Source organism: Anarrhichthys ocellatus, unplaced genomic scaffold (genome assembly GCF_004355925.1).
Source record: "Anarrhichthys ocellatus isolate YVR2014 unplaced genomic scaffold, GSC_Weel_1.0 scaffold2, whole genome shotgun sequence".
Taxonomy (NCBI): domain Eukaryota; kingdom Metazoa; phylum Chordata; class Actinopteri; order Perciformes; family Anarhichadidae; genus Anarrhichthys; species Anarrhichthys ocellatus.
Genome location: NW_022280032.1, coordinates 7,483,633 through 7,497,693, shown reverse-complemented (window position 1 = coordinate 7,497,693; position 14,061 = coordinate 7,483,633). Strand labels below are relative to the sequence as shown.

The 14,061-nt window shown below is 44.9% G+C and overlaps 1 protein-coding gene across 1 annotated transcript in view; it reads left to right on the top strand.

Annotated features, from left to right (window-relative positions):
- LOC116389035 (pleckstrin homology domain-containing family A member 5) overlaps window positions 1-14,061 on the top strand; it is a 59,758-nt gene that overhangs the window by 32,435 nt on the left and 13,262 nt on the right. The window contains exons 4-12 of the mRNA XM_031857428.1: window positions 2,775-2,895; window positions 2,991-3,095; window positions 5,126-5,198; window positions 7,149-7,249; window positions 8,449-8,564; window positions 9,983-10,471; window positions 11,852-12,332; window positions 12,678-12,761; window positions 13,488-13,607. Coding sequence (XP_031713288.1) covers window positions 2,775-2,895; window positions 2,991-3,095; window positions 5,126-5,198; window positions 7,149-7,249; window positions 8,449-8,564; window positions 9,983-10,471; window positions 11,852-12,332; window positions 12,678-12,761; window positions 13,488-13,607 — 1,690 coding nt within the window. The remainder of the gene's footprint in view (window positions 1-2,774; window positions 2,896-2,990; window positions 3,096-5,125; window positions 5,199-7,148; window positions 7,250-8,448; window positions 8,565-9,982; window positions 10,472-11,851; window positions 12,333-12,677; window positions 12,762-13,487; window positions 13,608-14,061) is intronic.

The window sequence follows — 14,061 nt, the reverse complement described above, 5'->3', positions numbered from 1 at the left end:
CCCCCCCCCCCCCCCCCCCCCCCCCCCCCCCCCCCCCCCCCCCCAGTGTGCTTAGAGCGCCAAGCTTCAGTGGCAGTGTAATCCCTCCTCACTCTTTTTGCACACACAGGCACACTAAATCCATGGCGAACCCGGCAGTGGTGTGACACACTGATACGTGGAGGGTTACTCTTAATGTGCGGGGTTGTGTGTTGGCCCTCTGATGGACACGCAGCCCCTCCGTAGTGTTTCGGTTAACCTACGCTGTATCTGCACATAAACCAAGCCAACATTTTACCAAAGTAAACACCCTTTGGAGGTAGACATAGTAATGATTTTCAGGCTTCAATATGAGATGTTGTTGACTTTGCCGTGGTAAACACAAAGTCGTTTCGCTACAGCTGTTCCTGTGTGTCTGGAGACGAGCACCAAGCTAAACAGGAAAGTAGTCATTTTAAGCCAGACAGACACTCAAAACTGCATGTTGTGGAGGTTCATGATAACATTTTATAGTTGAAAATATAGATGTGAAGCATTCGGTGGTCTCCGTTTGCGGGTGTGCTTTGTTTTCCCTGCGAGTGGTTGAGAAGTGAATGCTGGAGAGGCCCAGAAGTGGAATACCTCAAAGAGTTAAACGAGGTGAAGAGTTTTCCTCTGAACACGCATCATCTCGGCTTTATTCATAGTTGTTTCAACTATGTTGTGTTGGTTTTGGGATTGAACAAGCCTACACTGTACAAAGGTAAACTAGTGCTGAAGCGATCAGTCGATTGATCAATTAACCAGCAACTATTTAGATAATGTGTTAACTTTAAGTCATTCAAGTTTTTCATGCTCAAACACCAGAAATGACCTCGCTGCTGCTGCTCAGTTCTTAGGATTTGCTTCTTTTAGTTGTTGTGTGTGTCGTAGTAAACTGAACACATTTGGGTTTTGATCAAACAACTTTCAAGTTTTTCTCTAATATTATGATTTTGTATTTAATCCTAGAACCTTTTTTGTGATTGTTGCTTTTCGTCTTAACACTTATTGTGTTCACAGTAAAACACATTATTGAGGAACCTTTTTTCCGCTTACTTTTGAATACCCAAATACAATATGTACCGTAGTGCCATAAGATGTTTTCACGCTGTGCATGAGGACCGTTTATTCTATCGTTCTCCATCTCAGGCCAGATCTTACACTAAAGCATTGATACACACACACACACACACACACACACTACTTTTCAATTTGGCTGCATACAGATCGATTATCGGGCCCAAACTACTTATCAACAAAACCCCAACACACACACACACACACACACACACACTGCAGCTCAAAGAGACTGTAAATGGTTTGCTGGCCTAATAGAGAATCAAATAGAGCGACACCTCTCCTACACCAGAGTCGGGCCGTTTTCTCCGCCCCTCCCAACCGACGTGTTTTTGTTGGCTGGTCGACACGCCATTGATTATAGTTCACTCGGGACTTCACTGGAAGTGCTGCAAATCCTCCGAGCTCATTTTCTTGAGCGAGGTCGTTAGAGGGAGAAGACGGCGAATCTCGGCAGCTATTTCAGAGCTGTGAGTTGAAAATTGTATCCACTTCAGCTCGAGAGCGCTTTAGTCACCCACTTGTCCAGCCAATGACTTCCTTGATGAGTCCCCTCCATACAGAACCCCCTTTTGTATTTGGTAGCTTTGGTAACAGCTAACAACTATAACAATAAGAACAATTTTCTTGTGTCTGAAATTCTCGTGTACATAATGCTTAGATCGGTGCTTCTTGCAGCCTCACCTCGGAAACAAACAAAGCATCTAACTTTTCTTGTAAATACCGATAAGACGCAGTTAGTCTGTGATCATCATCGTTGTCTTTGGTAGTATCAGACCTGTCACTGTGCTGCACGGGAATGCACGTCCTGTGTGTGTTGCCTGCTGTTGTGATCCCTCCTCATGTGTGTGCACCTTGAGTATAACAGCATGGAGTCTGGATTGTTAAAGCATTTCTAAATTGACTCTTGAGTTTCCTTTTTTTTTGGAGTGTTAATAGTCTTGTGTGTGTTTCTAAGGGATTGACAGATTGATCTAGTTGGTACTGATGGATGTAAAGTACATGTAGATGACGCATCATTTATGCTGGATGGTGCAATGTAATGTGAAGGTTTTGAACGTTGGCTCATTCGTCATATGGGCAGGTTAGACGGGGGAGGGGGAGGGGGGGGGGGGGTTTGCTGTACAGGGTTGGCGGTTTCTGTCCTTATTCAGGGACCTAATAAAACCAATATATCTGAGGGATTTTGCAGTATTTCTGCTCTACTCTGGTTGCGCTGCCTTGTTCCCTCTAGGCCACAGCGCTGTTCCCTTTCCTCGGTGATGTACTGTATCTCCATGGGCCAGAGACAAGGTGTTCTAACCTACAGCAAACGTGTTGAACTCGGTATGCTTTCAAGTTTTGCTTTCAAATAGTTTTGTTTCCAGAGGCATCCTGACCTGATTCACTGCAGCAACTGCTGCATTTCGATCGGTCAGGCGGACTTTGCAGTCCATTTAAAGCTGTAAGACTACCGGGAATGTATCTGCAGTGACATGGTGGGAGTAATTGGCATGATTCATAGGCCCATGTTGAGATCTCATTATAACAATTTGAACTTCAGAGAGATGGGGGAACAGACGATAAAGTCTGCTTCTTCCTATTCTCTCTTTTTCTTTTTATCAAGGTCAGGAGACATACATTGGCTATATTTCTTGTGTAACCATTCTTTTTCTGATGATTTGCCTTCATGCTCTTGGCATACTTTTTGCTTTTAGATCTGCCTCCAAAGTGCCGGTGAATGACCAGAAGGATCGGCCACTAAGCACCATGAGTGAGGCCTCCAACTACACGGGCGGCTCAGACTACGCCGCAAACCCCACTAGCCCAGCAGAAAGAGTGAGTGACAGAGTTCAGTTTGGGAAATAATGGAAAACCAGTCTAGAAGTTTAAAAGTTCACCTTGCCATTTACTCATTCATACTGTGTTTCTAGCCATCAAGACCTTCCAATAAAATCCACAACTTTGGGAAGAGATCCAACTCCATCCGGAGGAATCCCAGTGCCCCGGTGATCAAGAGAAACTGGCTTTATAAACAGGTGAGCGATTTTGTCGGACTTCAAGGAAAACATAACAATGAATCATATAATGTGATGAGAAGCAGAACCGGTAACTTGGCATCATGCTCAGCGGTGTGTCGGTCTGTCACGACTAAATTGTCTCAACAGCTATTGGATGGATGGCCATGAAATCTGGTAAATACATTGATGTTTTGCATTTTTTACATAAAATAATAATCAAACATAAAGTCACAAGAACACTGCAACCTATTGAAAACACAGCAAAAGACAAAATAACTAATTATAATTCAAAAATAATATAACAGTCGTGCATTTCTTGGGTCTATCTAATAGTTGTTGTGTATGTGATATGCATATTTGTTCTGGTTCATTTGCAATGTGATATTTAGAAACATATTTTATAAACTATTTTGGGAAAGTCCATGAATTAAGCTTAGAACATCTTGTGAATGGAAACTCTGTGTTTATACGACGTTCCTCCTTTACACACAGAACAATGGTAAGAGTTGCAGCAACAGTCTTAAGCACAAAGGAAGCTTTTCGATGTCTTACAGGGTCCGAGCAGTTCTTTGTCCAGTGTCTCTGCTCAGCCAGTCGTCCAGCGCGGGCGCTGTTTAAATATCAATCCCTCATCACAGCTCCCTGGTTACTCACAGGAGGGTGAAGAGGGGGTGCTTGAGGCAGCTCTTTGTCAGACAGGAATCTCTCATGCTTCCTAAGTGGAAGACTCATTTACTTTTGATTGCAGCCTCCCGGCGCAGTTTTGTGAACACACGATGGCTTCCTTTGGTACAGCTGCCAGCTGCTGTTTCTTTGGGGACCTCAATCAGGGTGATGTAGATCAAGCAGAAGACTCACAAATCTGCTACCCTGAATAAAGGCTGGATTTGCACTTTTATTTCCCCGCCTCATTGAGACCTGGAAGCTATTGAAGCCCTTGGCTGAGGAAAAGCTGTGCAGCCCTTCAGCTGATCCACTGGGAGAGCAAAATGCCACAGTGATTGATGTGATGGTGAACGCCTCGTTTTTCTTTTTCCCGCCTGAACGGAGCACGATCTGACAGAACTTCTGACAAAGTGTATTCATGAACACGTCGTAAAATGAGTGGTTAGGACCTTGATTGAACAGAGGGAAGGTGATGAATTAATGGACGCAGGAGGTTTGAATCTCTCCGTTGCATTTCTGATGTGCCTCCATCATGGACGCGCTGAGCAGCATCTGGTATTGCGACTTTTTGATACTAATGTGTTAAACATGCTGGTTCGTGGAAGTGAATTTCCATTTAAAGTAAACTGCAGCCCACATGCCGTTTGACCATAATGACAGACTCGTGGAGGGCCCTCCCCCTGCTTTTGTCTCCGGGTGGAATCCACGATTAAGGACTCTGCTCAAGTTTTCCAATAAAGCGAACGGGGGAGTTAATACCCTCTTCCTCACCCTTCATCCTTTTCAAGCCGCAGCCTGGAAACCCCTTTGATCACAGCATTGCGATACCAAAGAACATTTTAAGCAGAGGAGATTTATTTCTGTTGCCCATTGAACAACATACTTCTTCTTTAAAAGGGAACGCTGTTTATTTGGTTGCATTTCTACACACACGGCGGAGTACTCTTCTCTATTATGTTTATTTCATGACAGAAATCAAATGAAGTACCCATTACTCCATCTCGGGCCAATATCGAACTTCTGAGTGGCAGAAATGTTGTTTCCACACGGTCTCCATTAATGAATGTATGTACGTACAAGATACAAAAAGGAATCCAAGGAGGCCTTTTAGACCCCGGTGTGCAGAAAGAGCAAACAGGAAGTGATATCTGGTTTGTAGATGACCTATTAATCAGTTGGAGGCATCGGATTATAACACATAATTCAAACAAATGAGGTTTCAGTCTTTTTGAATGTACTATTCATCTGTAACTATATAACTATAAGCAGACCGGCAGTTAAACAATTTAACTAATTAAATGCAAGAAGGGTTAGCCAGTGGATCACAGCAAGTACTTTTCCACAGTCAGTAACTGTTCCCTGTTGCTCTGGTGTGTTTTCAGGACAGCACGGGGATGAAGCTGTGGAAGAAGAGGTGGTTCGTGCTGTCTGATCTGTGCCTCTTCTACTACAGAGGTGAGTCCCGTCTTCATGTTGCATTAGTGCTGCACTCATTACAACAACACTGTTCTTCCATTAGTAGTTCTCAGGGCTGATGTGCCCTTCAGAGCCATAATAAATGTTAATAATATTTGGATCCGAGGGCCCCGTGGTGAGCAGCCTGACAGGACCACCCAAGGAGACGTATTCATTGAAATGCCTCTCCTGTCATCTGATTTGCCATTTGAGTGATCATTATATCCCCCCAAGCACAGCCAGGGCTTTAAATAAAGCTTGGATGCGGCCATACTGTTGATAGAGAAAGCATAGCAGGAAATGGGATTTCACGCTAAGGTTAAGTCATGAAAGAAGGTTCCAGAGATGATGCTGTTTCGATACAGTGGTTGCAAACCAGCGTAGTTGTTAGATTCAGTCACATTAAACTACATTTATCTTGCTAACATTTAACGATCCTCTTCTAATTCCACATTGAAGGGACCACTGCTATACTATCACTGTCATCATCCTTCTGAATATGTGTGGTATTTACATAGTTCTGTAATTGAGTGAAGACAACCTATTAACAAACATGTCTTTTTATACTGAAGCAGAAACTTGAATGAATTTCTATTTCATGATAGGCTTATTGAGGGAATCCCAGTCCAGTTTAAACAAATTCCATTTAGTTACTAAAATGTGTCTGTCCTTACAAACCCTCCTCTTTAACAAAACAAGTTTTAGATGTGATCTTTTTTTATAAGATGCTGTTGACTGGGCGTCCTGGCGTCGCTCACGCAGCACTAATGTTCACATCCAATATTGACACAGCTGTGTCCAGGAGAACATTAGAGAGTGTGCCTACAGAAAAGAAAAGAAGCGAATCCTGTGGCTCAATGTAAAGTAATTGCAGTCAAAGTCTACTGTCCGGCTGCTGCTACAGGGAGAATAGAAGTCCACATGATGTGGATACAGTCATCGTTTGTGCTGATCAGGATGACATCTAGTCTGTGTTATTTCTGGTGTCTGCCAGGCCTGTCGCCTTCTTTCTGCCCACTGGCTGATAAAAGCCACAGACAGCAGCGGACCCAAAGAATAAAGCCCAAAGGCTTTATCCAGACGGACATGTAGAGAAATCCACCCATCAGCAGAGAGTAGGCAGAGAGGTCGTGAACTGCGACGCCCCTCAACTAAGCTCAACCGCTATCTGCTGTAGATATCAGACTGTTATTGTGAGCTTAGGATCCCCACCGTGCAGAGACACAGAGAGCGGGTAAATAAATACATGTGGGGCTAGGGGGCTGCAGGTGATGCTGGCGAACCAATTGATCCTTCAGACTTCAGCAATGGGCTCCAATGCCCCGCAGCGCAAACTTACTGTAACTAGCAGAGGTTGACCAGAGTTCAGATACCACCTATCCCCCAAAATATGACTCACCGTTCATCCCAGTTACGACCAGTTTGTGTTAAAGTCTCCTGACACAAACATCCCCAGTCAACACACACACACACACACACACACACACACACACACACCAATCAGACAAAGCAAATGCACGTTTTGGGACGGCAGCTGTCACTTCGCTGATATATTTTGTTTTTCCTGCACTGTTTTTGGGTTTGCAATGCAGATTGCTTAGAACAAATTAGGAGGTTAAGCAATTCTCTGCTTAAAACCCGGGATTCAATCTAATCCCCCCCGTGGAGAGTGCTCCATTGTTAATGTGGAGCCCTGTCTGCTAACTTAACGAGGATTAGAGTGGCCGAGCTGCATAGGACATTGAATCAATGCTCATCTTTTCCACTGATTGGACACTGCTCATCTGACCAACACACGCCTCTTTTTACATTTCATCTCGCTTTCCACTTGGTTTGTCTTCTGGCCCTTTTTTTATGTTTACAAAAATGAGTGTTCCACATAAGATTTTAGTGCAATATCATGGAGAAATGGAAGCTGACTGATGCATTGCGTTGTTTTTTCCTCTCCAGATGAAAAGGAGGAGGGGATACTTGGCAGCATCCTCCTGCCGAGCTTCCGTGTGTCCATGCTGTCTGTGGACGACCACATTAACAGGAAATATGCCTTCAAGGTCAGTGCATGTTTTCATTCCTCTCAAACTTTGTAAGACAGCACATTTAAGAGAAAAAGTACATCATGAGTGTACATAAAGCTCTGTGTACACTCATCGGGCCTCCAGCAGCGACCGGCTGCCGTGGGCTGAAGAACCAGAACCAGGACTGAGGGGTTCAGACCGTCAGACCCGGTTCTGGTTTGTTGACACAAAATTAAAGTTCCTTGTAATTTCCAATTGACTGAGAGTGAAGTACTGCAAGTCATTTTTCAAAACTTCAGCTGCACTCTGCTCAATGCAAGAAAGCAAAGAAAGCACTTGCCAGTTGACTGGGAAACCCCAAGTTGCAGGGCAACAGGCATATTTAATGGGATCTCAGTGATGTGTACACTATTTGACTGTGGGTCCTTCATAAACCCGAAGAGACAACAAAGTTATCCTGCCAAGTACAGCCAAACGCAGACGCCCAGGAGTCTGCTCAAGGTCTCTCCAACCACACAGCCCACTCCTTTTCAGAGAGAGAGAGAGAGAGAGAGAGAGAGAGAGAGAGAGAGAGAGAGAGAGAGAGAGAGAAACACGAGAGCAGCCCACGACCTCTTCAGTTTACAGTGATTTGCTCAGGAATGGGCTGATATTTTTCATTTCAAACTTTTCCTGTCTCTTAAGCGGCTATGTCATTAAAGGTTCCTTATTTCCCAAGATAATGCTCATGTAATTGGAGCACTGACTGTTTTTCAGACATTGGTAAACAGGATATTGAGGTTGTTCACTAAACATTCTGTTTTTCTCTCTCTGTGTCTGGCTTTAACAATATATTGGTTTGTTCACTGCAAGGGAACAGAGCAACTAAGGAACAATGCGTCTGCCATACAATGAACTGCATGGTAAGTCCTACAGTATTGTGGCACATTTACTCCCCTAATCTAGTGGTGTGCATGACACTCCAGTTACTCATTGTTTGATTTACCCACAGCCAGGAGTATTTCACAAACCATCACATTTTTCATCACTATTTGTTGAAACAAATGACGTGCATTCAAGTGATTGTCTCCTCACAAAGGGCCTCAGCTGCTCTACATAATTCCTATTGAGTGATAAACTCACATAAAAGCAAACGTGAGTCACCAGTAAGGGTTAAAGTTGACTTGATGCTCTTCTCTTCTCTCTTTCAGGTAACTTTCTCTGTGTGTCACTTTTCCTGTCCACTGTCACAACAGGCAACGCATCCCAACATGCGGACGTACTATTTCTGCTCCGACACCGCCAAAGAGATGGAGGCGTGGATGAAAGTAATGACGGATGCTGCACTTTTGCATTCAGAGCCAGTCAAAAGGTTTGTAAAAGGATCACGACTGTAGTCATTTTCTACAGAGAGCCTGTAGATTAACAGTAGGTTGTTTCGCTTCTGAATGGAGAAAAAGACATTTGAAATATGGCATTTGGATTGACTTAGTTCCTTGGTTTGATTCTCAATCCAGATTTTTTCTTTTTCTTGCATTTGTGCTGGAAGCAAGTGCTTTTAAATCCCTCTGCTAAGCCTGTTACGTTCTTAAGCAACAGTTCACCACCCGGTTCTGACATTTCTGGACTGTCTTTAACTCTTTTAACTCTTTTTACAGAGTAACGTACACACGAATGCCATGTGGGCGTACATGCATGGTGCCGGTTGATCTGGGGATGTTGTGCACAAGCTGCGCTGGCTGATGAGGATCAGTGACTCATCAGGATAGGGTTTTTTTCTCTTCTTTTTTTTTTTTTTTGACTGTGTTAAATGTCTGTCATTTGGCAGCCCGCCTGTCTAATGCCCTCCTTTTACATGGGTGAGCAGAGGCGTAGTGGTGGAGTGCTTTGTAATTACACAGACCAGTCGTGCCTGAAATTCACTGAATAGCAAAAGGACAGTGAGATCCTGTTATAAGACAATGTCTATCTAGACTAAAGGCTATTCTGATTATAAAGTATCTAGTGTATTGTATTCTATGGACAGGATTATCATATCTTTTCATTTGAATGTGGTCTAAAAGAACAAGACATGGCAGCCCAAACCCTTATCTGTTAAAGACCTTTGCCTTTAAGTGTTTCTACAATCTCTTCAAAATCTCTTCTAAAGTATGAGTAAATGCACACGGACCTTTCTTTGGACCAAATGTGTGCTCTACTGGTGTGGTGGAGCCGCAGATGGCTGGGGAAGACATTACGTGACTAGTGCTGCTATTTAAAAGTGTGGAAAGTCTGAAGGAAAGCCTTTCCTACTCCCCTCCTATTGCTAGCCCAGTGAGCCGTGCTGCTAAGGGGAATTTGCCAAACTTTGAAGCCGTGACCTTGAGTCAGTCTAAGGCCAAGGAGTAGTGGTGTGGATTACCTCCGGAGACCTCCCCAAGGAGCACAGAGCTGTATATAGGCCTTCTAGAGAGGAGGCGAGAGGAAGCTGCAAATGGAGCACCGGAGTCTGAGCAGCACCTTCGTGACGTGCCCCAGAAGAGGCAAACGTTTTATTGGAGATATCTGATTTCCTTTCACACGCCTGGCCTCCTCCGGCAGCTGGAAGAAACATTGTGCACCTCCACCCCGGTTCAGAGCTGCCCCATTAGCAGGGTTCACAAAGGCAATGCATTAGGACTTCCCATTGAATCTAATGTAGTAATCCTCTTTCCATCTCTGCGCAGGTGATGTCATGTGTCTTGATTGCCTTGAGCTAACACCGGGTCTTAGATGTTTCTCGTTATAAGGCCTCCTCTTTGTCTTTATCAGGTTGGACAGGCTAAAAGTGGAGCAGTGTGGACCGCAGGAGATCAATCACGTGGCCAACCACAGGCCTCCCCTCACACAGCCCGAAATCCAGAACAATCAACTGAACCGCGAGGTCGACCGCGAGCGCGCTGCGGCGGACGAAGAGAGAAAGCAGCAAGACGCCGAACGCTACGGCTTCCAGAAGGAGGGGGCGGAGCGCGAGCGCCCGCTCACCAAGATCAACAGCATCAAACTGCAGCCGGCCCAGGCGGCAGCCATCAAGGGTAACCTCGCCTCGCTGCAGACTCCCACGGAAACGGACGGCTCCCTCCGCGGCCCCCAGGTCAATGGATCCGGAGAGCATTGTCCACCTGATGGGAGCGCAGTCCCACCTCGGCAAAGTCCCCCTCATGAGCCAGACCGCACCCTGAGCAGGACCAGCTCCATGCAGCAACTGGAGCAGTGGGTCCGTAGTCAGAGAGGGCGTAACCAGGATGATGACACCAGGAGGTTTGGCTTGATTATATGATAAACAAAAGAAAAACACCGTATTGTGTCAATTTTTTCATTATCTGATCTTAAACTATTTGTGCTGCAAGAGGAGAAAATATGTCAGCACATGTTTTTTAGGTTATTGCACAAGAGTCGAATCTTGTCCTCCTTCGCCAACGCAAAAGAGAACTTGGCTGAATTTATCGAGAACTGCTGATTCGACCTCATCTTGAGACGGGAGGGGTTCTCCTTCAGCATCTGAGTGAACACGTGCAGTACATGTGCAGACCAAAGCTTCTTAGTCCTATTTCTCTCAAAAGCTGTTTTGTTTAAAGCCAGAGGATTCACATGCTCCTCATCATGATTTAAACGCTTCGATACTCCGCTGTTAAGTGTAATAGTAAGTAGAACTGGGGATCAACAATAGCTGGGCAGAGCCGGGAGCCACAGTTACTGGCTGCCAGCGGGCCTGCTGTGAGAGTCCCATTTTTAATTGGTTGGGATTAATCTTTCTCTCTCACTGCGTCTGTCTGCCCGTCTGTCAGTGTGTCTGTCCCTCCATCTGTTTATCGTCACCTGGCTTGCGCTCTGGTTTGACACAGTCTTTACCTCTTTGCCTCCATTCACTCCTTGAGTAATAAAAAAATACTCGCTTTGAGCAAAGCATGAATTTATAAAGATCCTAGCTCCTTGTTTCTGTAGTGGTCCTCTGTGATAAGAGTGTAAACTCTACCGTCTCTGTTTGTCACTACATGCTCTCCAGAATAATGCTTATTTTCAATGTAGTTCAATGCTACTGACTTTAACAGACGGTTTAGTCTGAACAGGAAGCTCTCTCTGACGGATGCACTGACTTTGAACTCGCTGTGGAAGTGGAGCTTTTCAAAGCTTTGTTATCACTGGAAAGGGATCATTTGTTATCAAAGTTTTTTGTTTTAAAGGCAAAGTCAAAACCTTTTACTGATTTGCTGTATCATAACATGACAATGCTTTGATGAGGGAGAAAGCTAGCCAGTTATAATTGGGTGTTTTTGTTTTGTGTTATTTAAGATTAAAAAAATCAGAGAAATTAAAGTATAATCGACTACAAACAAACAACTTTGTCTCTACTTTCAACCTATTATTAATGACACAAAATCCAATTTAAGGAAAATAAATACACCAAATAATAAAGTAGTTGAAGACTTATTCAATTGCTGTACCTCCTTTGATGGCAGAGGATCATTTCCTAATAACAATATATAGCTATGAAAGTAGATAATGCATCAGAGATGCATTATCTACTTTCATAGCTATATATTGTTGTGTAAATAGTAATCGTTTGTAAATGCTACGACTAAATTGTTTTCCTTTCACTGAACACTGTTGTATCTGCGCCCCCCCCCCCCCCCCCCCCAGCATCACATCATACCAGACGCTGCCCAGAAACATGCCAAGCCACCGGGTGCCATACATGCCTCACTATGGCGACGGCTACTGCAGCATGCCCAGGAATAGCATGGCACAGAGGGACAGCATCTGCAGCATGTCGCCGTCGCTGTACGACCAGGCCCTGGGTCCCTCTCCGGTGGACAAGCGCCGCTCCATACGCGACGACACCATGTGGCAGCTGTTCGAGTGGCAGCAGAGGCAGGGCTACACCCAGCCGCCGGGGCTCTACAGCAACATGGCCAGTCCCAAAACCATGATCAACCTGTCGGATCACGCCGCACCGATCCACTCCATCCCCCCCTCGCCCTCCCACGGCTCCCTGGCCATGTACAGGGGCTACTCTCCGATGCGATCCTACAACATGAGCAGTGCTCGTTCAGAGGTGTCCTCTCCCGTCTACCGAGGAGACATGAGCATCGACAGACGGCACAGGCCACAACTCAACAAGGTCAGTTAAGGCACACGTACAAATGTTTTCATCACTTCATGTAGTGCTGTGTTATGCAGAGTGTGGAGCATGCTGCCAACAGTTTCCATTTACTTCAGAAATAGTCCTTTGAAAAGCTGTTGACAGCATGTACTTTGGATAATCGGTTCATGGAAAAGAAATGTTGCTTATTAAGTTTTTATTTACGTCATCTTCGTTGTGTTAGTGGTGACAGGATCTCAATATTTTTGGCAAATAAAACGGAGTATAAATGGCTAAACACCACTAAGGATATGTACAAGTACATGGTTGTTAATGACAATTTAAAGCACATCCACATTTGAACCTGTTTTAAATGTCCTGCAGTATGCCTACCCACCTGACAGGAGGTCCATGCCTGCAGGGATCCCGGTCCAGACTATCACTGCCCAGTCTCTCCAAGGCAAAACGGTACGTTCGTATCCATGTTGTCCTCTTCTGTGTCCATCACTGTCCTCTAACTGAATTTCTGTAATACACCACCCAGTGATTTCACACTTGAATAAGTGTGTAGCGCACTCGGTTAATCATTTGGGTTTAATTGGACTTCTTTGACAGACAAGGCTATTTTTAGAACACCACCTACCGTCCCTCTTTCCCTCTCTCCCTCTCTCCCTCTTTCTGTCCTTTATTTCCTTCCAAGAAGACATCGTGACAGAATCTTTAGAGACAGATTGAGGCAGAACTTCCAAGTGGTCGGATTTCGGGTATGCTCTCACTTCAGGAGCTCCTTTTGACTCTCTTCACATCAGCCTGAGACTTAAAAACCCCGTCGCTCACAACTTTCTAAGCCAGATCAGGAATTTATGTCAAAGCCGTGCGCAGTGCTCTGTCCTCATGGAGCGGGTAAAGTGTGAACTGGATTCTGTAATACATGCTAAACGGCTCCTCTGTCTTGAGTGGACGTGTTGAATTTGCATGCTGCTGACAGCGATTGCACCTTGGATAATCTCACGGCCCTGAGCTGCATGAAAAGCTAGATACAGCAACTATTCACCTATTGGGAGCGTGATATGTCTAAATCTCCTGTCCTGGTGTGTTCTCTCCTTTTCTCTCCTACTCCCTCTGCGGTGTGTCCCTGTTTTATTGTGGCTGTATTTCCCTCCCTCCCTCCCTCCCTCCCTCCTTTCCTCGCAGCCTGAGGAACTGACTCTGCTGCTGATAAAGCTGCGGCGGCAGCAGGCAGAGCTAAACAGTATCCGGGAGCACACTGTAGCACAGCTTATGCAACTAAACGTGGATGGAGACAACCCAAAGGTCAGGCCCCCAGAGACGCTCCTGCAGGCTTGTGTGTTAGCGTGTGGTGTGTATGCCATCTTTAACCACTTCCATCATCCATCTCAATCCAGAGGAATTTTTTTTTGTTCTTCACACCTGGCTGATTTAAGGAGAAAAGGCACTACAGTAGGCATTTTCTTTGCCTTGAACTTATCTCTTCATCATATTTAGGGATCAGCTAATTTCAACTTTTCGCAAAACATGTGAAAGTATCTTATTTCACAACCAGCATTCAACTTCATATATTCATCGGATCATTACATTTGATCCATTTCAAATTGAGCCAGCAGTTGATTGAGTCATTTCACTTCTCTAAATGGTCCACGCAGATGTTAGCCGGAAATGAAAACTTAAAGCCATTTGGTGATCAGAGCTTAAAGAGTGACCGGCTAAGTAGGTTAAGGCCACTGGCGTACGTAAATGTTAATTCCGA